Raw genomic sequence first — 25,674 nt, forward strand, 5'->3', positions numbered from 1 at the left:
AATTGACTTTAAAAGTTGCTAAGAGATTTTATGGAAAATGGTAATTGCACAATTAATGGTTTTTTTTTCCTGTTTCCAGCAAGGTCAAACTACAACTCATATGCTGTGTCCATGTAATAGACGTACTATGTCTGTATGAACTGCTTTTGTTAGGGGCAGATACTGAAAGAAAACCTTATTTGACTTTGTAAACACATTTCAGAATTCTGTACCAGTTACATTAGTTGTCTGCATTATTTTTTCTGGCAATTTGTGAAGATTTTATTGGCTTAGAATGATTTCTTTGCCCCCCAATTTCAGGGCAATTTTGGTGAGGTATATAAAGGAACATTAAAGGATAAAACGCCTGTTGCTGTAAAAACTTGCAAAGAAGATCTTCCTCAGGAACTGAAAATAAAATTTCTGTCAGAAGCCAGGTAGGTGTCTAAAATTACTTGAAATAAATACTTGCACGGGGTTTTTTTCAAGTTTTATTGCTAGACGGCTTTACAAAATCTGACCTTCAGAAAAATTCAAAGAATCAGTAGTTAAACTCTTCCTTACTTTCTCTCCCTTGGTGCATTCTTCAAGTGTCAACCTTGTAACTAAATGTAGGCATTTTTAAGTTGTGAATGCATAGCATCTGCTCTTGCTGAAACCATCTCTTTGGCAAAGCAAGCTATGCTATTGAAATACAACTTCGTTGTCCTAAGTGCTTTCATTTAGAACTTCTTATAAGATGTGCTGTGAGGATTGGGATGAGAAGACTGTAAGATGCTCTTAATTTTAATGTGATTATACCAGATACAACTCCTACCTTACATGCATGGCTAATAGCAATGATCAGATGTGTCTAGATTGCCATATAGACCCCATTTAGTAATTTCCTCTTTGTAAGAAGAGTTCCCTCCAGGAGAGATATTTCGTGCTGTGTCAACCAACATGTGATTGCATACTGATTTTTCAAATTACAGTCATGCCACAAAATATGAAGTATCCAGAATATTGGCTGTTGTAGATAGTTCGGTTCTAAGGCCTCAGGGTAGATGGGTATATTGAGACAATTTCATAATTTTTAAATTAACTTGCTCCTCCTTACTGTGAAGCTACATGTATTTTAATTTTTTACTCCCAAACTAGTATGATCAGTTTGAAAAAGTGACAGATAGTATCTCTGTTTATAAAATGAAGATCAACTGCCCTATCTATTGAATCATTTTAAACAGTTGGTATCTTGGCAACTGCAGAGATGTTTCATTTGTTAAGCAGCCTAACACTAATGGGAAAAAATTGTCTGAAAAAAAAAGTGTTATATTCCACTAAATATATAAGTACTGGGTAGGTTAGTATTTTAGTCTTGGTTCTAGGGAAAAAATAAAAGGGAAAAAGAGGAGGTCCTTTGAGTCAGCAAATATCAGAAGGAACATTTAAGTTCCAAAGTCTCTAGCATTCTTTCTCGCTCTTCATTTCACTTACAAATCATAGCATGCTGTTTTACGCTGCAAATGATCTTATTGCAGCATTGTGTAAGAAGATGTAAATGTTTTCATTTAATTCTCAAAATTAAAATTGCTGTCCTTATAGTCTTCTAAAACATATTGTATTAATTAATCTCTCAAAGTAAAATCAGAATGAGTGTGCTTTTGAAAGTTGCAGCAAGGAGGTAGAGATACATGCTGTGCATACTTTTTGAATGTAGCTCTGCTTCTGATCCACCTCGGAAATCCTATTTTAAGTACAAAGGTTCTTGAGAAGCTGCATACCTGGCAGGACATTTTTCAGTTATATAGAAAAAATGTTATGTAGACAAATAGTAAAATTATGATAATTATCTAGTGTTTAATCTTGATTTACTAGTAAATCAGAATGCCCCTTTCAAACAGAATGATGGTTGATTTTTTCTTTATGATAACAGTAATGACATCTTCCATTAAAATAACATTGAGGGTTTAAGATATTTTTGTAGAATATTTAGTCAGTTTCTACAATAAGGTTTGTTAACATAATAAACTTACTGTGTGTTTTGCAGAATACTCAAACAATATGATCATCCTAATATTGTAAAACTTATAGGAGTTTGCACACAACGACAGCCTATTTATATCGTTATGGAGCTTGTTCCAGGTAATATTTATTTTACATTTTTTTAGCATATTTTCATAGGTATTTTTCCCTAATGTAAAATATATTGTTTTCTATTTGTGTTTTTCTGCATTCTTGTGACTGATCTCAAAGGTAATCTGTGTTGCAAACTTCTGGAAATACTAGCTTCTACTAGCTTTGGAGTGGAGTGAGCTCCAAAAATGTGTTGTGAGTTTTCTGTAGCACTCGAAGGCAACAGAAGCCTCATTTTTTTTCCTGACAAGATATTAAATGGAATTTCCTTTAACAATAGAGTTAGGTAATGAATTATAAGATGTATGTAAAGAAACTTCATGACTGAGTAATGTTTCAATTTTAATACCCCATATTTAGGTTGTCTTCGGTAATATATTGGGGTTTTGCTTTGCCAAAATGTGTTGTTCAGTTTATGGGTTGCTTTTCATTTATTTTTGGAATCTTCAGGTCATTTTATTCAGCAATGGCTGGAGAGAATTTCACGTTGTTGGCATGATAACAGCTTTTGGGCAATTTTACCTCTTTGTTAATTTTCTCAGCAGCTGGAAAATGTGTTGGTTTGGTAGCCTCTAGTACTGCTCAATATGCAACACTATATTTGTTTTATATATCATGGGATTTGTTTTCAAAGTTATACAGCGAGCTGCTTCAAGAACCATTTTATTCACAAAGACCTAGATCATTTATAATTCTTGAATACTGACTTTAGTACAAGAGCACTGATGAAATAATTGACCTAGTGGAGTTTTCTGTCTTTATCCTATTAGATGGTATTAGATTATTACATTTATATGAGTGATTAACTTTATTATAATGGAAACTAAAATGTCCTTGGTTTTAAGGAGTAATTTGGTAATCAGCTTCTCCAGACATCTCTCAATATAAAAATAAATGCTGATCATTTAACACCTTTATCTTTCTGGTTTAAGTTTTTCAGAGCATAGGGCATGTTGAAACATACTGATACAGTTGAGGAGAAATTAGTAAGAACTTTTCTCTGATTCTCATACCTATTTTGCAGACCAAGCGTACCCAGACATTCTTGAGACTCCTGGCTTTGAATTTGCAAGAAACTTCTTGCAAAGAAAATTCTTGTCCTATTTTGCTGGGCTGTAAATCCTCTGTCTAGCTTCTCTGCCTGCATGCCTTCATGAACACTGCACTATGTTCAAGCCATCATGTTTTCTCGTGTGCTCTTATGCCTTGGCTAGCGTACTATGGAAATTGGCCAGATCAGCAGGTAATAAGGATGTCAGCTCTGAAGATACTGACAGAGGAAATAAAAATTTCAGAGAAGCAGTGATATCGATGTTTTTCTGTTTTCTGATTACAAATTCAGATAAGACTACAAAACCCAATAGTTAATAGTGCTGTGCATGGATATTTAATGCTGCCCTGTGAAGAACAGGATAGTTGTAAACTCATTGTCTTGCACTTGGCACTGAACTTTCTTAGTACCGCCATTGCCTGTGTTGTGTCTTAAATGTGTTTATGCTTGAAGGTGTTTAAGCAGTTTAACTGACATTCTGTTTAATAGCTAAAAATGGCATGTTTTAGCTTAGAATTGTATTCTGTGACTGTATGGCTCAGAAGGCGTGTAATTAATAAATGTCTGACAGTTTTTTCCGAGGAAAAAATTAGAAGCATCTCCATAAAATGAGATATTTCTGCTGTGTCTTCTGGGGTCTGCTTGCAATTTTTCTGCTGGTTTTATATCCCAAATACAAGTAGGCGGCATGCTTACTGTGCCTTTTGAGACTACTGTAGTGTGGTTCTGCAGCAGCTAATTCTGCTTTACATTCCGGATTATGATTTCAGTTCACAGTCTTAATTTATTCAGTTATTAAATATGTATTTTGAAATCTATCACTTTTCGTAGGCAGGTACTACCCTGGTAGTCATTCTGTCTTAAACTGTCCTTGCAGAGATATCTCTTCCTTTACTGCAGTTGTCAAAGACAACTAACCTTTGCAGGTAGAACCCTTTGCTTGGAGGCGTAGGGGCACGTGTGTTAAATGACGTGTCCTAGAGTAGGAATCACATTAATAAAGTAGTGTCAAGGTGGGTGATGTAGCAAGGATTAATTGAAAAAAATAAATAATGTAGCAGAGCATATTGTGGATACACAGCTAAAGCAAAAGCATAGATGAGAAATGATGTATGTTAGTGAAAAAGAACCATAATTTCCTTACTATCCAGTTTTTATTGGTCATGCTGATCTCATTGTATATGTCCACTCAGTGTCAGCCCGCCATAGATTACTCCAGTGTAGAAAGAAAGGCTTGGTTATCCCTTTTGCCATCCACCACCTATCACGAAATAGGAAAAAATACCTCAATATAATGTATATGTGTGTTATAGGAATTCTTTTTAAGGGTGCATATGTCAAAAAATATATCCAATCTCCCTGCCATTGGCTGGGGTGTTTGGGGGAAGGGCTCAAGGTCTCTTCTCTCCTTAGTCCTGTCCTGCTGGTCTTTCTGCAGGTACATCTACAAGTGGGAGGGAGAGAACATCCTGTAAGCAGAATGTGGCATGTTTTTCTAGAGTTAGTTGGGATACAGTTACTTGAGGCCTTGCTATTTTCTCATACAACATCTAATGAAAAAGACAGTCCTTCAAACTGAGAGAGGAGAAGGCATGAAAAGGCAGAACTTGGGGGGTTTGGTAACAGGGAACCATATTTTTATGATGGTGCCATTGATGAGCACATGGATTTAGGAAACTTAATCCACTAGATTGAAAATATAGGAGTAAGAGAAGCTGTACAAGTCTTATATCATGTTAAGAGAGTTCAGTAAACTGGTGAGAGTTTCTTCTGAGGACTCAAAGTTTATAGCAACTGTTTTAACAAATCTGTATTTTACAGTTGTCTAATAAAATATGCCCAGTGAGCATCACACAGAATCATTTAGGTTGGAAAAGACCTCTAAGGTCATTGAGTCCAACCTTTGACTGACCATCGTCCTGTCATCTAGACCATGTCAGTAAGTGCCATGTCCAGTCATTAGCGCCATATCCAGTGGATCATTCATTTCCAAAGCATCTGAGCCCCTGGTTCAGTCTGCACAAGATAAGCTTCTTTCTTACATTTCAAAGAATGTATATTAAGAAATAAGCGTTTTAAGTAGGACAAAAGCTACTGGAATATTTTTTTAAAGAGCTGAATTCTCCTGTTTTAAAGGTAAGTAGCTTTTTGCTGCTCTGCCATAGTAAAGATGTGCAATAAATAGTTTATCTGAATACAGAAAAGCATATTCTAACAACTTTTTCTTTATTCTTTGTGACACACATGACACAAATAATAATCTCAGTAAGTTGTGGTGGCTGCCTACTAATAACTAACCCTCAATCAGTATTCTAAAGAGCATTATTTGGCAGGTATGTACTTCTATTTTATGTAGTGCACTGTTTATTTATTGTGTAATTTAGATTTATTATTTCTTTCTAAAGCCTATTCTTCTACTTGATAAAAAAGTCAACTAATTAAAATATTCCTTGTCATATATAAACAAAAGCTAAAATGCATGTAGCAGCAATTTCCTTCATGTATGCATGGAAAGTTATATGTGTACAAGAAACGTGACATAAAACCACCCTTCAGGGAATTGCAAAAAAAGTTGCTGAAAAATGAAATTAATTATTTTTTAACTCCTAAACACATTCTTCTCCTTTTCCTTCCCTTGTCTTCCCAAAATTACCATGATATCCATTGAAATTCAGTCAATAATCCCTTACTATTTTTTCAATAAAAGTTTTATATACTTGTAAGTTCAGATCTATGCAAAAATTTGATTTGCAGGCTTAAGTTATGTTAGCTAGCTGCTATGAAAACCAATTTAGCCAAGCAGATGGTTTTAAAATGTTGATTTGTGATTGCATAATGGATAAATTTGCAATAACCTTTAAAACACTCTTGGAAATAATTTATTTTATTCTTTTTTTCCTAAATGACATTGAAATACTAACTAAAAGGCTAGACTCTCCAGATCCTTACAAGAACCCAGTGCGGAAGTTGCTGTATGGCTTCTCAACTACCATGTAATAAAAAATAGCCTGAATTTTACAGTGGCATAGTTTTCTTATGTGAAATTTTTAGTTGACTAAGAGCTGAGAAAACAACTCTATTTGGAAATTATCTTTGTATTAAAGCACTTTGGTAATGAAGACTTTACATACAGATTTTCTCTTCTTGTATGGTACTTATTACTTTTACTCCTTGACAACTCTAGTTACTAGTTTGAAGATGCTAAGACTATTAAAAAGAAAGAAAATTGGATGAGCTCAGCATCTATGCATTTATATGCTGATTTTTTTCCATGCATTTTTTTGTTCCTAATAGAAGTTGGACTTTTATTTCTCTTTTGCCATGTGCTTACCTTTGCTCATATTTTCTGATTTCATATTACTGGTATCTGCTCTTCACATTCTCAGTACTCCCAATTTAGGATAGGCATACACATGTATGTGTATGTTCTCTGTACTCAGGTGATAAGTCAGATGTACTGGTTTCTAGGTACAGATACCCCAGTAATCTTAGTTCCCTGGGCATATGATGTGATGTCTTGAACCAGACTGCACATGATGTGAAATCCAGAATCTGTGTAATTTGTTGTAGGGTTCTCTGAACAGTGAGGTACATCATCTAATTTGTTTAGCATTTGCTGATCATCTTCATAACATATGCACAGTAAGTGGGATGCATCCAGTGGAGAGAAGACTGTGTTCTAATAGCAAACCATTATTCAGATAAGGAGCTTTTAAACTTGGTTTATGACCCAAGCATTACCTCTTAGCAATACCTGAGAAGAATATAGTGGGTAAAGACTCCTGGCTGCAGTGAGGCTACTGAGTAGAGCAAAACACTATTTGACTGTCAGTTTCTTCTGTCTCCACTGCCCAAGAGCAGATTTCAGATGCTGTGTTAACACATAGCTAAAGAGAACTCCATGCCAAAAAAGTTTGATTTTTACAATGTGAAACAAATTTTACTTTAATTGTAATATCATGCAGTTAATTTTAAATCCTGCATTGAAGGAGTCAAAAAATTTCAGATCAGCTCTAGGAAAAGGACAGTACAACTCTGTGGGGAGTTGACCTTGTCTGGATGCCAGGTGCCCACCAAAGCTGCTCTGTCACTACCCTCCTCATGGAGAGAGGGAGAAAAAAACTGAGCAAAAGGCTCATGAGTTGAGACAGGGAAAGGGAGAGATCACTCACTGATTACCTTCACAGGCTAAACAGACTCAGCTTGGGGAAAGTAACTGAATTTATTGCCAAACAAATCAGAAAGGATAATGAGAAATAAAATAAAATCTTAAAACACCTTCCCCCCCCAACCTTCTGTACTTCCTGAGGTTAACTTTGCTTCTGATTCTCTATTACTTCACCTCCAAAGGTACAAGGGGATGGGGAATAGGGGTTGTGGTCAGTTCATCACATGTCTCTGCTGCTTCTTCCTCCTCAGTGGGAGGACTCCTCACACTCTTCCTCTGTCTGCTCCAGTGTAGGGTCCTTCACACAGAAAGTATCCTCCATTAACTTCTCCAATGTGAGTCTTTCCCACAGACTCCAGTTCTTCACAAACAGCTGTAGAGTTGATCTTCCCATGGGGTGCAGTCCTTCAGGAACAGATGGCCCCTGTGTGGGTCACCCACGGGAACACAGGTCCAGCACGGGCTCCCCACAGGGCCACTGCCTCTTTTGGGCATCCACCTGCTCCAGCATGGGGTCCTCCATGGGCCATGGTGGATTGCTGCTCCACCATGGACCTCCATGGGCTGCAGGAGGACAACCTACTTCACCATGGTCTTCTTCAGGGGCTGCAGGGGAATCTCTGCTCCAGTGCCTCAAGCACCTGCTCCCCACTTTCACCAATCTTTGTGCCTGTAGGGCTGTTCTTTTCACATATTGTCACTCTTTGCTGGCTGCAATTGCTTCTGCACAGTAACTTTTTCTCCTTCTTAAATGCATTCTCACAGAGGAGTTACTACTGTTGCTGATGGGCTTGGCCATGAGCCAGCACCAGGTCTGTCTTGGAGGCAGCTGGTACTGGCTCTGTCAGGCATGGGGCAGCTTCTGGCAGCTTCTCACAGCAGCCACCCTGTAGCCCCCGCAACACCAAACCTTTCCATGCACAGTACAGATTCTTGAGGTGTCATGTACAGCCCATGATTTTCATAACTTTGAAAACTTCTGCTTAGGGAGATTAGACTGCTGAAACATGTTAGTATTATGAAGCACTCTGATATTCATATGGGTTGCTATAACTTATTTTCTTTGTAAGAGTCTTCCTTTTTTTTTTTTTTTTACTACTTCATCATGAAATGTCAGCTAAGGTGGTTTGATAGAATTTGTTGCGAAGGTGATATTTGGTGGAGTTTATTTCTGCTATCTTCTGATCTAAAAATATGAATACTGCATTCTTTCATGACTTAGTACACTAACATTTTAGTTATCTCTGATGATAAATTTTAAGTACTCAGTTTATCCTAAGAAAGACAGAAGTTAAAATGAGAATTGCTAATGAATTTTGGGAAAAGAAACTTCTTGTGCTGGGATTTGCCAAATGCTTCGTCTTAGCATAGGGCCATGGGTTTGTAATGTCATATGCACTTGACTAACCTGACTGAAAAGTGATGTCATAAAGGTGGGATACTACTCTTAAAGTTTGTAAGTTAGGATTGCTGCATATTTGCAACCAATGTAATTTTCTCATGTAGGTAATTCTTTGTCAGGGATAGTTTCCCAAATGAGAACCAGCAGAACGTTGTGTAAAAGTATGGTTTACAGTAATGTGTAAGAAAATGTGTAACTTTTCTGTGATGTTAGATCAATCTGAAAAATTGAGTATTTTACTGCTATTTTCTGGGTTAATGTATTCAGTTTTCTTTGCTCTCTGTTTTCCCAGTGGGGTTTGTGTGCATTATCCTGCATTGTTGACCTTAAAACTAAAGAAAGAGAAGTAATTATGAGGAGCTGCTTTGGTATTCAGAACAGGAAAAGAACAATTTGCCATTTTCTCTTAAGGCCACGTGAGGCATAAGGAGTTTTCATAACACTACAGTTATAGCAAATTTAGTTGATGATTGGAAAGACTGCCTGGAACACTACCAGAGTCCAGAATGACAACCTGAGACAAATGGATGGTGAATTTTGTTGAGGTGTGGAGATTATCAGGAACATGCTGAAGGGGTTGCTAGGGCCTGCTTCCTGTTCTTTTCCTTTTCAGTGTGAATTCAGCATCTTTTCATGGAAAAAGGCTGGAAAAGAAGAAACTAGAATACCCTCGGTTTTTACCCTTTCTCACTGCTGTCTTCCTGGTCCCAACTACTTTCTTAGTGACCATGGATCATATTATGCTGTTTCTGCTTTAAGAATAAGGGGCTTTAATTAATTGAAATACTCAGGATCACTTAACTGCATTTTTATCCGCTCATAAGTTATCATGCATTCTGCTATGTAATTAAAAAGAAACTGCAGGAGTCCCTTTAAAGATCTGAGTGTTTCTTTTTCTCTTCCTTAAAGGGAAAAACAAATTAAATGTAATCTGTAAGATGCTAAAAGCAATCCTGAGGCACAAAATTATTTACGTTCATTTCAATATACTTGAATTTTAGCTTGCTCTGAAAGGAAAATTTAATTTAGAGGTAAGAATTTTGCATGTTTCTGAAATGTGTCTTCTTGATGGAGCATTTTGAAGATACATATGGTAACTGTGGTGCAGTTACCACTTTTTGCAATTATTTCAACAGTTTATCTTGTAGACTCTTCCACTGTACCCCTCTCCCTTCAGCAAAGAGCCTGCATGGGCTGTCAAGATAAGCACCATCATCATGCCTGCACCAGCTGTCTCTGGAAGGATTTGTCTAGTTGAGAGTACATGCATACATCTTTATATGTTCCAATGCTTGATTCAAGGTAGAAGGAAGCTTGAAGTCACATCTTTTGTGACCTACTCCTTTTAGCTGTTGGACTGTTTAATCACAAGCTGATAGCCTACTTTCTGTTTCAGATTTCAATGTATTTAAACATTTTTATAACCAACATGGTTAAAATTATAACCACCACAATATTTTGAATTAATTTTCTTTTCACTAATGAATTCAAAGGCATTCAAAAATAAGTAATTCAAGAATCTGTCTCATCTGTTGAGACTTAATTTAGCATCCTCTAGCATATACATTATGTTAATGTAATACATTATGAGTATATTATATATTATATTATGAAAGCTAGATCTCATTTCTGTACCAGATCCTTACCTCATACAGTTCTGCACAGTTTTCCTGGAGCTGTTTCTTGTCTCCAGATGCATTCTCTGCCCATAGACTGTATTTAGTCTGCTCTATCAGTGATTTGGTCTGAGTGTGATTCCCATTCCCTGTTTCTGGTGGGCACTTACAGACATTTTCCATTCTAATTCTAAATACATTGTAGACATTTCCTTGGAGTTCCAGTGTGCATTTCTGATACCACCATAGAATTTCTACTTGATAATAGGTACATGGTTGCAAAAAAAGCAACTCCCTACTTAACCAGACAGTTTGTGTTCCTTGTTTTATGTAGATTCTTGCTGACATCCATGGATATTCTGAACACTGGCAGCTTGAAAGAGGTAGAGCTAAGCTTGTGCATATAAAGAGGTATAGAAATACTCCGTAATCTAATATTATGGGAAGGTTGTCAGAATTAAGTTTCAACTATATTCAGCTTATATCTAGACATAAGCAGCTAGATTCCAAGGTGGAGTTGAGCAAGGTCAAAAGCTCCATCTTTGCAACTCGTTAAGGTAGCCTGTTCAGATTTGTTCTGAATCATTTGGGATGCAAATTGCCTATGCCACTGATGCAGAAACAAATCCGAGGTGACAGGTTTTATTAGCTCGGATACAGCACTGCTTGGTGTCAACTACACTGATTCCCAGGCATACTGAGAAAGAACATAGCCATTTCTGTAGTGCCTGTAACCATTCTGGTGGAGACATCATCCCTGGAAAGTGTTCATAAAACTAGTAAAAGTAGTACTTAATACTATCACTTAGTGGGTGTGATGGTATTCCGTCAAAGGTTGAACTTGATGATCTTGGAGGTCTTTTCCAACCTAAGTGATCCTATGATTCTTAACCCAAGTTCTGGGGTTACCTCTGCAGCCTGCTCACAATGTCCTACATTGCAGTTAACTTTGGTTTGGTTTGGCTTACTCACCCCCTTTCTTATGAAATTAAGGTGACTCCACTCTACTTTCTGTATCTTACAGCACTTCTTACTTCTACAGGGTATTAGGTCAGAAGCAGCGTTCTGCCTGACTTAGCAGGATGCCTTTTTGGACTTCACTGGGAAAGAGGGCTATACTGCATAAAGTGTAGAAATATCTACAGATTCATAAGAGCTCGTACAACTTCTAAATCTTAACTGGCTTTTGTGGAATTGCTCTTATTTTCTCTATGTAGTGATACTTCAGGGTATAGCACAAAATCACAACCAGTTTTGTGTATTTCTTCTGTTATTTGCACTGAAGCCAACAAACCGTTTTGTAACTAAAGTCTTGGTGCTGAGACTGAGATATTTATAATTATTTATTGATACGGTATACAATATTCATATTATTTGATCTTTTCTGCTAATGAATAACATCTTGAGTAAAGGAGAGCCCTTGCAAAGAGCAGCTAAGTACATGTACACTATGGCTTACCCGAGGCTAAGCTTAGCCCCGCTATCTCAGAGGTTCTGCTGATTTCATACGTTGTCTGAAATGCTGATTGATGCTGGAAAAAATCTGAAAATCTAGTTTCACGTTGTGTGATTCAGCTGCCTCATTTTCTCCTTTGGTGGGTCTTTTGTCTAATTGCTGCATCTAAACACGGTGAGATCTCTATAGAGATTATTCTGGTTTGGTTTGGTTTTGTTTTTTCAAATTGCTTCTCTTTAGACACCCCTTAAAACTTTCATAAAGTTTTGCATGATCTGCCCCATTGCTTCTATTGTACATCCTCAGTAGCTGTCTTTTGTCAGCAGATTTCAGATCTGTGTCCTATCTTGCAGTCCCATCCTGAATCTTTACTGCATGCTGTCAAAAATCAATACAACAGAAAAAGAATGGTCAGTCAAATTCTTGTCAAATTCCAATTAGAGATAAGGTGCAGTAATAGTGACTTCCAGCTTCCATTTTTTTCTTTGTCTCTACATCTTTGCATCCTGCTATACTTCTGCCTCTGCCGTCTTCTCCCTTCTTGGGCATGTCACTCTATAAACCAGAAACACTCCCAGTGGCTCCTTCTCTCCATATGTATGTCCAACTTAACCCTTGCTCACCAGCCCTCTTGCATACATACAGACGCTGTTTCTTCTTCCTCCCTACCCTTGGTTGTAGTCCTGGAATGTTCATGGGTCTCTGCCTCCTTGTTTGCTGCATGGATTCCAGCGGCGACAATAACGACAGGAGGAACAATCAGATTCCTTTTTTGGGGTGTATGTGGTGATGTTTAAAAATTCATTTTGGTTCAGAGCTTCTGTGTTTGATAAAACAGGGCCTAAGCCCTGTCTACCATCTTCTTTTGTTGTAATGTTTCAGACTGGAGTTTGGTTTTTATCTCTTCAAATGCTTTAGGCTTTGATGATCTATATTTTGTATCAATATAGTACAATCATTAATTAGTGAAATGTTTCGGTAGCTGTAACATCTTCTATATGCATTTTATTTCTGATTTCTTATTTCTTCAGTTTTATTCATTGGTATCCAATTTATTACTATTTTTGCTGTGCCTAGAACAACTTTTAAGTAATTGTAGCTATTTAATGTGTCTGCATTTAAAAAATACTCATTAGCTTTTCCTTAGAGTAAAAGGTTCCTCAAGTGCATTCTGTTTCGCATTGGCTATCACGACTCTCTAATCTGGAATCCTTTTCAAGGCCTTCAGTTTCTGATTTTTAAGCATAGTACAGTTACAGGAATTAATAATTGGAGAATGGAAGACTTCTGGAGGAAAGATGATTTTCCTTTAGGTCTTCTGCTAAAAAGTCATCTTCAATGCAGTGTTGGTGCAAGCCATATTTTCTGTGTTTACATGTTTCTTGCTGCTACTCATGCCCTTGGCTTTCAATGCACACCATTCTTTTAATGCTTTTTTTCCTTTTTCATCTTTTGTTTTCACATACATGCATTTCCACTCATACTTCATTACTACCATTGTTAATATTACAGTGGCAAAATTTTGCATGATTGTAACGACTTTTATATGCTTTGCTTAACAGGAAACTGAAATTTTAACTTGGTTTGGGTTTTTGAGAATGTATATGGGATTCAGATACAGGGCAGTAAAGAAATGCTAAATTGCTTTAAGCTGGTCAAAACACTGGCATTATTAATCCTCAAATTTATCAGTACTTACAGGTGCATATAAAGGTAATTTCAACAGTATTGTAATACCCTGTAGAACAATTATGAATTTTGAATCACGGCGCTCCCCTGGGTTAGATGACCATTAAGAGATGTGGCCATAAGCCATCTGCATGATGAATATGTGTATAAATATAAGAAGAATTAAGTGGCCTCCTTAAACAAACTGCTAGTTAACAAGACTGTTTAACAAAGGAAATTCTCCCACTTTATGAAAACGTATATGTGAATAATAATACATAGAATTTCTTAATAATCATTCTTACTCATTGCTGTCATGTTAACACATTTAATACGATTTGTATAATTATTTATAGCATTATTAAAATGGTGTGATACTGTATAGAGATACAATAGATAAACTACGTATGTCTATATATCTCGATATCAACAAGTGGGAGATTTTCCATCATTAATTATGTTCAGTGTCTATATTGGTTATCAGAATGATGCCTAGAGTGCCTAGAACAAGTAAGTGGGTGCCATTGTTGGCACCATCTCAGGAGAACACTGAAGTATGCAGTTATAGTTGATTATAAATGCCATTAAAGGCAGAGATTGCCATAACTAAATATTCTGTAAACATATTTAACATATTTCATTGCTGTTTATTGTATTTTGATTTCATAGATCACAGGTGGTGTTTTTTTCTCTTGCAGAGTATTAGCTTGCTTTTGTGTGCAACATCGAGTGAACTGCTTTATCGCTATGAAAGGCCACTTAATGTGCAGCATGAAGTTTGTGCTGTAAAGTACAGCCAACACTAGGAGTTGCCAATAGGTGGCATTTTCACACTCTCATAAATTCTACATATAACAAGAAATAGTTCACATTCACAGTGAACTACATGAAGGGCTGTTTTCAGGAATCCAGTTATAACTGGCTGCTCTCATGGAGCCTCTTGTGAACTACATTTTGTCATCCACTTAGTAAAATAATTCTGTTGTATTAGGCAGGCACTCCAGTACTGGTATCTATCCTCCTGTAAGCCCAAACCAGGCAGTCAATTTCTGCTTGGTGGTAGTATATATAATGGTCTAATTTTTTTTGAGTTCTTAGAGTTGTTGGAGCAAACCTCGTTTCCTGGTAGATGTTGTGAGCCATTAACTAGATTAACAGGTAGCCATTCAGAATACAATGGAAATTTTACTTATAAGAGAAAGCATTGCTTACTGTAATGTACTCATCTAGTTTTGTATCAGTTGTTTCATAGGTTAATTGGTCTGTTTATTTTGGTTTGATAAACATCTATTATATTGGAAATAGTGCTCTGACATTATGTGCTGCAAATAGTGAATTAGGGTTTTTTATATTTAAACTTACTTTAAGAAGCACATATGGATATTACAAAGCCACAGTTCTACACTGAAGAGTTTGTAGTGAAATCCTCTTAATTCAGCTTTTAAGGTATTCATGGGGGTGCTATGGTAGCTGGAACACTGACCACAGTAAAAGCTGGAATTTACTTAAGAATAATTCTGTGCATTTAAGAGTAATTCTGTTAGTTAACTAAGTACGTTACTATCACAATGATGAGGAGAATCACAAAACTGGTCAGGTTGGAAGGGACTACAGTGGGTCATCTGGTCCAGCCTCCCTGTTCAAGCAGGGCTATCCTAGAGCAGGTGGCTCAGGATTGCATCCAGAATGGTTCTTGAGTATCTCCAGTGAGGGAGAATCTACCACTTCTGAGCAGTCTGTTCTAGTGCACTGTCACTCCACAGTGACTCGCAGATTTAGCCTAAAACTACACGTCTTGTACAGAGTGAGGTGCATCTCATTCAGCTCTTTTATTTTGTCTGCAACTAACAGTGTTTTCAAATGAATATTGAACAGAATATTTAAAAGACATTTTGTCATCTCTGTGCAAGGACAGATACAAGAAAACAGAACAACTAATGAAAGCATACCTTTGCTGACTTTTTTTTACTGTTGAAATTCTGAGATAGATTAAGGTAAATTTATTGTATTTTAGCGATAGGCATCAAGTATAGTTTATGCAGTTCAAGGTGTAAGTATGCTGGTGTTGCTCAAAGCTCTAGAATTTCCTGCAGTACATGCCACACACTGAAATTTAGCAAGTCTAAATCACTTCCTGGTGGTATTTGATTGCATTGGAAAGTTACAGGTTTGTGCACTGAGAGTTTGGCATATTCTGATGTAAGGAACTGAGCAGCTTTTAATCCTGTTCAGTAATGAATGGATGAAAATTAGGATCTTGATCTGATTGCATGAACATATTGGCAGCAAATTAATAACAGGAAATGTTTTAACATTAATTCATTGATATGTTTTTTAGCTTTTCTTTTGATAACTTATTTTTAGTATCTTATTGTTTGCAAACAGATTTTTTACTGTTGATTGTGGAGAGCAGTACAAAGAATTTAGACAAATTGTTAGGAATATGAATTTAGACTTACACTGGTGTTGTTACAGCACTTTTTGTAGAGAAGGGTTTTTTCAGGTAGAGTTTGTTGGGCTTTTTTTTCAGAATATCAAACCGAGCTTATCTGTCTTTTCAGTTCTTCAATAAGTGGTTAGGAATTCTCAATCTTCATTGTTAGAACATATGTTGGAGAATATGTTTTTTTGTAAGCTTCCTTGATTTACTGTGCTCATTCAAGATGCCACAGTTTGTCAAGACAAGGTGACTTCACATTCATAAAGGCATAGAATCATACTTACAAATTCAATGGTGATTCCTATGTACAGAACAGTGAGTTCTCAGTATATAAATAAATTAATTTTCATTAGCTTGTTGTATGTTTTGAAGGGGGAAATTGCTTAAAAGTATTGTTAACTGTCTGCTCTAACCAGAATAATTCTGTTTATATGTCTAAGAAATGACACATATTTCATAGGAGTTTTTATCTTACTTCCCTCTGGCAATACCTACTTTTTTCCAGGTATCGGATTATGTCAGTAGCATCTCAAATTAAAGAAAAGGTGATTATTTCCCAGCCCAGTTTGCAGTAGTCATCTGTACTTTTGGGATTTCTTTAGAGTTTAAAATTCAGTATCCCAAGATTCACTCATGTCAGACTTTGGAGATGGAATGTATGTACCCATATTTTGAAAAACAGAGGATATTACAAATTGTCTTTAGAGTGAAGGGCGTCCAGTCACCTCTTGATTTCCTGTCTGTGTGCTACCCAGCCCAGGCAAATCCAACTTAATGTTTGAAGGGCATTAGAGTTACACTTCGTTATATCAGGCTTTTTCCTTCAATATTCTCTTATCTTATTTCTTATGGTATGAAATACAAATAGAAATGGCCTCCTAAGAAAATATCCCATATGGAACTTTTAATATGTACTATAATTTCACATTGGTAAGAAAGACAGTATATGAAATTGTGTACCAGTGCATGATTTGCAAGAGAGAATCACTATAGTCTATTCAGTGAATGAAAAGAAAGAAATGCTGTAGCAATGGCTGGCTGCATGCTATCTAATAAGTAGTGTGATGTGGAAAGCTCTTCTAGGATTTTTTGTCTTTGCCTGGATCAATAAAATATATTTTAGAAAAATCTTTATAATACAGTTATATCACTCAGAACATGACTTTGCAGTGTTTGTATATCTCTCCAGCTTATCTTTGTCCTAAATCAATTTCTCAGAAAGTTTTTTTGCTAACACATTTTCCTTTTTTAACTCCTCATTCTCCTCAGACAACAGGACAGCAACTTTGATCCTTCAAGGCAGAAGACTGACTGTAAAATCACAGTAATAACTGTTTGCCTCCCACTATCAGTGTCAAATATTCAGTTAACGTTACCCAAGTAAAACACTTTGTTACCCCTCCAAACACATCAATGTAGAATTTGAGGAACATTGCTGCAAATGATCAATTAAAAATTAATTACTCTTGTGTAACTAGTAGGACCTAACCTCTTGATTCACTGTTTTTATAAACCCTTACAGCAACCATTCTGTGATTAGAAAAGTATATTTGTCAAAAATTATCAATTGTTTTTGTCAACAATTTTTATGTGAGTCTGTATTTAATGTACACTGGTGAAGCCTTTGGGTATATCAAAAACATGCTGTGCAGTTTTCACTTTTAAGCACCTAATATTTAAGAGAAAATGCATTTTGAAAGGTGAGTTCCTTTTTCCTGGGCTAACCTCAAACTGGTGGGATGAGAACAACAGCGAATAGCTGTATTTTGTTCAGTCTTGCACACTAATGAGAGATAAATGTCAGTATCCTGTCAGTCATGTCTTACTATCCATCTGTCTGTTTTTCTAGGAGGTGATTTCCTGTCATTTTTAAGAAAAAAGAAGGATGAGCTAAAAACCAAGCAGTTGGTGAAATTTTCATTAGATGCTGCCTCTGGTATGGCATATCTTGAATCTAAAAATTGTATACATAGGTAAGGAAGATTTTTTTTCTCACTATTATACCTTTGCTCAGTGGGAATGCAAGGTGTTTCTGTATGGTGCTTATTATCACAGGATTAAGCCCTACAATTAAAAAAAAAGTATACTTTTTTTTGAAAGGAGATAATTATTGCTTGTCTAATCCAAAACTGTTCTGTTCATTTGGGTTAAAATATGTACTACATTATTTGATCTATATAGTTGTTTCTGTTAATATAAGATAAACAATATTTTTTCACCATAATGATTTGCATTGTAAGGAGCATAATTTATACAGTGACAATGAAGCAACCTGTGAGGCTTATATCCTATCTGAAATTTACAGATACTTGCCTGGCCAACAAGGTTAAGTTATGTTTGAAATGTGTTTCAGAGAAAATCTACTGGTTTCTCAGATAATAAAGAGAGAAAAACTAAAGACCTGTATATTAAAATATAAATTGCCTGGGGTGCTTTCTTTAAAATACAGATGATTATCAGATATTTTTATCTTGGAAAATCTTATTTCTGTTTCTACCATTCCTTTTCCTTGTTTTTTCCTCCAGTTTGACTCTGCCATGGCACTGCTTATACTCAGTTTGTATCAAATGGAATGTATTTGATTTCTGTTACATTTTTATCTCAGTATATACCCTGCTCAGTGCTATTGCTAAAATATGAGACATAGGCATGATGACACTGCTCTTTGCAGAAAGATTATGAAGAAAAAGTTTTCATTTGTAATATGGATGACTTCTGCTTTGTAGAGCATTTGTAGATGAACTGTGTGCCACTTCAGTTACATAACCAGTCCATTTCATATTTAACACTATTCTGGTGAATGCTGTTATTGGAGACCAGAGTGGCATTTCTCTTAGGTTTTTATCAACAGTGAATTGGTCAGTCGCAGTCACACAGGTCAGGTTAATTGAAACAATTCTGTGAGATTATGATGTATAAGAAACACCAAGAGAGGAAAAAACTAACTATACACATATAAAATGATGGAATATTACTTTAGGGAAATCCCAGAAAAGTATTGTAAGCATTCTATCATGGTAGAATGAGTTTCAGCCTGACTCTGTTTGTCAAGAAACTAATGTCATAAAGATCAGAGCAAGTAACACCATTAGTGATTTTACACTAGCCTCATAAATGCTCTAATGCTTAATGATTTCATAACTGTCAGATCAGTGTTAAATGTGAATTGCCTATTTAGAGCTCCTGTGTTCTTAGAAAATTAAACCAGAGGGAAAAGTAGTAGCTGAATAACTGAAGTTCATAATTGCAATTACTGAAAAAATAATGCAATATTTATTCAGTAAATGATAGTGTGGTGCCTGCAAAATTTAAATAGTTTAGAAATAATTGATTTGGTAGAGGTGCTCTGCCCAACTCCCCCTCTTTTATTTTTTTTTTTTTTTAACTCTGGGAGAAGGGTGTCCTTGCATATCCGCATGGAATAGTATTGTTCTGATTGTTACAGATGACAATATGGCTTTAGCTTATCTCTGAAATGTGCACTTGCAGTTGGTTAGCAGTGAATATGAACAGCTATTCTCAAGATGTATTTACAAAGCTCATAGTGATTCAGAGAATGTATTTCATAGAGATGTATGCAGTGTTGTCTTACCATATGAAGATTTCATTGTTCCATTGTTTTCATCTAAAAAGCTAAATTCAGATGTGTCATGTAGATCTTAAATGAGGAAAAAGAGCTGTAATGTGACCTGTTTTGCTAGTGCTGTAGACTTGCTAATGCATACAGCCTGGATTACACATATTATATATAGTAGAAGGAGGGAAGAAGTTCTTTCACCCTGTTTACTTTTGAGGTTTCAAAATATTTGCAAAATTTGGTTATTTTCACAGATTGTCCCTGGAGGTTATCAGAGAGCTAGCACTTTCCTTAAAGGCAGAACCAAAATTTAGGTAAACCTATCCTGAATAAGATTAAAGTGCAACCAAGCAAGCAAACAGTGCGGTCGGGTAAACTGCTTACTTTTATGGAACACGCAGGTTAATAAATCAAAATGTGAATTCCCAGCATTAGTTTAAGAGTCTTGTATTCTGTAGTATTCAAAGTTCTTTTTTGGTTTTATGTGGTTAGCCATCACATGTGCTTATTTTATTTATGAACTAATTCTTCTCAATTTAATAGGTAAACGCAATGGAAATTTATGAATCAGGGCAACATAGTGATTTTAGCAGTACTGATAGAAGAGCTCACCGGTGGGGTGTACTTACTATAGGAAAGCAGCTCATGAAATTTTAAAATGTCCTTGACCAATGGCTAAACCACATTTTATTAGGTTTAGCATACATAAAATTTTGCTAGGTATGTACCCTGTTTGAGGAGTTGGGGCACTAATGCAGGATTTGTGGACACCTTGGGGGATGGCTGGAGATACGTTTGTGTAGAACCTGTCTGCCACAGAAGCACACAGTATCAGTTCCTTCCTGGGTCCTTTAAACCTGTTGCACAATAGTAGGATTCTTGCACTCTAGGTGCTGTACTGCAAATAGACTCGATGAGGGAATGAGGGGTTAGCAGGGAAAAGTCAGAACTGTGCAGTGCTTTGTAAGCAAGCTCTGAGCATTTGGAACCCCACTGGAGTTTGGGCCACTACTTACACAAGCTCTGAAGCTGCAGCTATGTGGCTGCATGGTTTGTTCCAGTAATCTGAGAGTCCTTGTTTGCTCCTCTTTAGGTCAGGTAAGACAAATGAGTCATGGGTAAATTTAGTGTTGAAAGCAGATAGATCAGAGCGGAATAATTTTAATTCATAGTAGGAAAAAGAATTAGCACTATGTAAAAAGAATGGGGATTTTTTTAAAAAGAACATTAAACTTGTTCTTTTTTGTAAGAAGGTTAATCTACTGAAAGTGGTTATCAGCTATAAAAGAAAATTAACTAGAGAGAAAATGGACTGAGCAGTGGATTCTTTTGTTTTGTTATAAGGTCCATAGGCTTTGTTCACTACTACTTAAAGATCAGCAAGGTATTACTAGAAACACCTTCTATTATGTAGGTTGCAGCAAAAACTATTGTTTTACTTCATGCTGTTGTCTTTCTTCAGTATTTATTTGGTTGTTGATGTAAGATTTGTTCAGAATCCCCACATAATATTTTAGTAGCTGAAGTGATTTTAATTTTGTACCATGCACATTTGAGTACCTGCTAGTGTGAAACTAAAGGCTGCTGATCAGTTTCTTTAAGTTATTTTTAATGCCACTTTTTACCTGTAACTGTACTAGCTGTACTTAGCCCTTATATTTGAAAATTCTGTCCAAATCTATACTGGCTTTCTGAAATTGCTGTTGAGTTACAATTTGACTTAGCCTTTCACTACTTGGGAGAGTGCAACAACTAATGTGCTGTTTGGTTTTTATTTTTTGTGTATTATGCTGTTTCAGTAGATGCAAATGCAGCATCAAAATTTGACACAGTCAGAATGCTTAATGCATGTGAGTAATTATCAAGTGATTATTTGATCTACATTTTCATCTCCTCTAGCATCCAGATATCAGTTGCTCTTTGCTCTGTCTCTGTTTAAGGAACAGAAATTATTTCTCTTAATGGAAAAAAAACCTGCATGAAAAGATGTTATTAAAAATAGTGATTGAATATACACAGAAGAATGTAGTAATTTCATCTCCATTTAATTAATATGAGGTTGAAGAATTGTTTCTTGCATTTCACTTTTACCATATACTATTGTTTAGATCATTCCATTTTTCTGTTAATTAGAAACAGAAGATGAGAATGGACATGTGATAGTTTTGGTTGGTTTAATAAGCATTTGTGAGGGGCCTTCTTTTCTAGTATTTGATTTGTATGTGATGAATTAATTTGTCTATAATTTATGTTTAGTTTCCAAACCAGTCTTGTGGGAGTATAGGAGAGAAGCTGCAACTACCCTTTTCACAGAATCTGGGTACACCTTTGTTTGATGTATTTTCCCTTTTTTACTGCCATCATTTTGTAATGAAAATACTTCAAATTATGATAGAACTCAATTGTTGAGTTATTTGCAATATATGCACCATGTTTGTGAGAAGGTAGGGACTAACTGTATCCAAGGTCAGGTTTTCCTTTCAGTCAATGTATTTATGTTCTGGAATGTCCCATATTCTGCATTAAAGATGAGTTGATTGGTAAGATGATCATGTTCTGTGGTTCAGTTCTTCCATTTTTAGTCATGTTATACAACTGCTTCTTTTTGCCTTAGTTCTGTAGCTGTTGAAAACCCTGCATTAAATTAAAAGTGCCTGGTTTACCTTCATGTCATGACTTTGGATATTAGTTCAGGATTTCTTTTCATTAGATATGTATCATATATAAAGTACTAGGAAAATAGTTGCTTTCGTGTTACTAATTTAGTTTACCTGATCTGGTCTGCCTATAGAACATTTTTTCCATGTAAGTCTGGTAAGTGCTAATGTATAGAATTTTGGAAAAAGGTGTCAGAACCCTTTCACAACCATGAATTTAAGAACTATACTAGATAGTTCGGTTTGTCTTTCATTCCCTATTATCCTCCCATTTCTTCCTGGAACAATAGTTCAGTTACCACAAAAAGGATGAAAAGTGATCCTATTCAATTTAGCATAGGTGCTGCACAGTTGTGTGTTTCAGTAGGGATTCAAGTCTCCTGGGAGTAGGAGAGTGATGTTTTAGCTCCAAAATTGAGCAGGTCTCCTTCCTAAGAAGAAGGGACAATCTATCTGCTTGATTTCTCTGCCTAAATCCAGTGAAAGACGAAATATAACAGGAATACTTCCCTGTGCGTGCGTTTGGCTGGCTCTAAGCAATCTAGTGCTCAGTGGAATGGCTGCATTGGTTCTGTTCTGAAGTAGGTGAGTCTCCTTGATCACAGCATGTTTCTCATAATGCTGCATTTCCTCCTGGCCGATCACAGTGCCTAAGACCTTTATTGTAGTGCTAGTGATTTTCTGTGCTAGTGATGACTTATGAAGACTACATTTTGGTGGAATGAGCTTGTCTTTCTGTAAACTGCATGAACTCTTCAAGCTTTAGTGCAAGGATTAATTTGCATTATTAATTATCTTTTTATGATTCATTCAGAACTGCCTGTATAAAATTAAGTGATAGCACATGTTTCCATTTCTATAGCTTTCTTTCATAGAAAATATTTATTACTGAATCAAAAAATCAGTACTATTGTATTAATAATTGTTGATTGTGCTTCAGTGAATAAGTCTTTCAGAGAATTACTGTCAAGAATGCAGTTGAAACATCCCATAAATATAGTGGTTAATCGTAGTTTCAATCTTTGTTTGTAAGAGGATGTCTCTCCTTTATAAAAAATGATGTTTCAAAGCATTTTTTAATATCTATATTCTGTTTAAAGTTAAAACCACAAATGGAAACTTTGATGAAGGACTGTTACTTTATGGTAGTCCACTTTCTATAGATAGGTTGGCACTATTAAAATAAAGCTACCAAATGTACTCTGTCATATGTATAAAATAATTTTAGTCAAACTTGGATTTTGATTGGTACATTACAATACTATGTATTGTGCTTCTGTTTCTTATTATGGACATGCATTATGTCCAGAGAAAAGAGTGCTAACTTGTTTCAAAAAAACCTAAGTTCAAAGAGCAGCTCTTGAGAGTCCTTGTTGCTTAACAAATACAGGAAGCATTGACTGTTACCAAAACAGTGGTGCTGCTCCCCTCTCATTACTGCAGTAGCACACTAATGCAAGAAGGTAATCCTGCACCTGTCCTAAAGCTGCTGTGTTTGCTGACACTCTGCTAATGCCCTACCACGGCATGTGGTGTCTTCAGCCTGCCTCAGTGCTCCACAGGTGCCATGCTGTTGGGGTAGTAAGTCTGCACATGATCCTTTTGTCATCAGTGGCTATAAAAACTGCATTTCGGACCATCATATTTATCAATACAATTGTGTCAGTGCTTTCAAATGGTCCAGGAAATTATTTTTATTGCTTTCACACTTCTGCGTTTCTTCAAAATGTGGTGTTTCCAACCCTAAAGTAACTAGTACTATGCACTTCAACTGCTGTCATCTAAAAGAGGCAAGTGCTTACCATATAGGAATAGATTAGAGTATTAGGTACCAGGTTTCAACTTTTAAGAATAGATTTTCAAGGGATTTTCCTCCCTTTTTTTTCCCTCCTGCTGTCACATTGGTAGTGATCCTAGAGACATGCATTTACCAATAAAGTCAAATCAGTTCTGAATCAGTACTCTTGGTTGTCTGAAATCTTATTTGAGTAACATGATTTATTTTTTTTAATGAGCTTGTATGATTCTGGTATGATAATATTAAGGGGGAAAAATCTGGAAACATAAGTATCCAAACACATGAATTTAAATATTATTAATATTGTAAACTTTAAAGCCATAATAAATTTGAGGGATTATTGACCTCTAAGTATTCTGTTTTGCAAGTGGATGAGAACTATGGTGAAGAGTTGCTTCTGAATGAAAATTGAGCTTCCTTCTAATCTATTAACTGTTTCCTTAAGCTATTGAATTCTGACATGGCTAGTAACAAAGGACTTAAAAAAAGGAGAGGAATACATTTTTTTCCTTGTAGACTCTCTGCATTTGTTGCACTGGTTGATACAGCTTCCATTTGTGTGCTTATTTGAAATTCACCCCAAACTCTATTAAAAGCGAATTGACCATCACAGATTTAGCTTTGCCATAGCTGCAGAAGGCTTGTAATTAGAGTAACAAATGCATGGATTTGAATGGTCAGAGTGTGATGTAAGAAAGGTCTGAATATATTTTCGTTTCCAATAAATCACAACATGGCATGCTATCTCAATAAGACCATGTTATCTTTCATATAGTCCTGAATTATGCTCCAGGCAGTTCCTGTTACTAGAGGATTCAGTGGTCACAGTATGTAGGAAATACATACTGGAATTGTGGCTTTTTCATGTTATTGTTATATAAACAAGCAGTAGACTACACAAATTATTATATTAACTTAATGATTAGTATATGAATGCTAAAACTGGAAGTTCTGATGCTTGCTTTTTTTTTTAGGAATAGCACAGTACTTTATTTAGCTGCTATTAGGACAGATTTTGTTTGCATTAAGGAATTTGCAGCATCAATTTTCTCTACGATTTGCTACACTTCTTTTAAAATACTAAATTTTAAGGCATCTCTTCATACAAGTGGAAAAAAAAGTAATTGTTTAACTGTGGTTGTTCTGAGGCTAATATTAATAATTAATGTTCCTGGAGGCCAGTTTAGTATAGGATATAAGATAATGCTATTCCTCAGTTTAGAATGGCATTTTCTTTTGAAAAGACAGTTACACCATTTCATCTTTATTTTTGTCTAGTTGACCTTTTTTTTAGGGTCCATCTTATGTCTAAGCAGTACGTTGCCCATGTATCAGCTGAATGGCATCAAGGATAATCCAGTATGATTAGCCAAAGATATTTCTCTATATTAATGTTTCAAAGTGTCTGTTAAAAGCTTTAGTAAGGTTGATATTTTCATTTTATGGTAAACTTTCCCTAGTGCTCCCTATTCAGCATATGCTTAAATATCATCTTTTATGTGTTCCCTGTACAATGGGGAAAATATCCTATTATTTCAGACCTCTGAGATTTCAGATGTCAGTTTTCCTAGCATGGAGTGTTGGAGGGGAAAAAAACTCAAAGATTTAAAATGTTATGTACTATTAAACTGGAGATAGTAATAGTTAAAGTATTTGGCATGTTACTGCAGAATTATTTTGTAGACCTAGGTATTTTTAAAAAACATGCAATAACAATATTGTCAATAAGCTATTTTAATAAAAATGT

The 25,674-nt window shown here is 35.8% G+C and overlaps 1 protein-coding gene across 1 annotated transcript in view; it reads left to right on the top strand.

The window, feature by feature from the left end:
• FER (fer (fps/fes related) tyrosine kinase) overlaps window positions 1-17,868 on the top strand; it is a gene marked incomplete at its 3' end in the record, with an annotated part of 98,944 nt that extends 81,076 nt beyond the window's left edge. The window contains exons 14-16 of the mRNA XM_009082014.1: window positions 301-416; window positions 2,009-2,103; window positions 17,745-17,868. Coding sequence (XP_009080262.1) covers window positions 301-416; window positions 2,009-2,103; window positions 17,745-17,868 — 335 coding nt within the window. The remainder of the gene's footprint in view (window positions 1-300; window positions 417-2,008; window positions 2,104-17,744) is intronic.
• Between the last annotated feature and the right edge of the window lie 7,806 nt (window positions 17,869-25,674).

The sequence above is a fragment of the Acanthisitta chloris genome, unplaced genomic scaffold (genome assembly GCF_000695815.1).
Source record: "Acanthisitta chloris isolate BGI_N310 unplaced genomic scaffold, ASM69581v1 scaffold12759, whole genome shotgun sequence".
In the NCBI taxonomy this organism is placed as follows: domain Eukaryota; kingdom Metazoa; phylum Chordata; class Aves; order Passeriformes; family Acanthisittidae; genus Acanthisitta; species Acanthisitta chloris.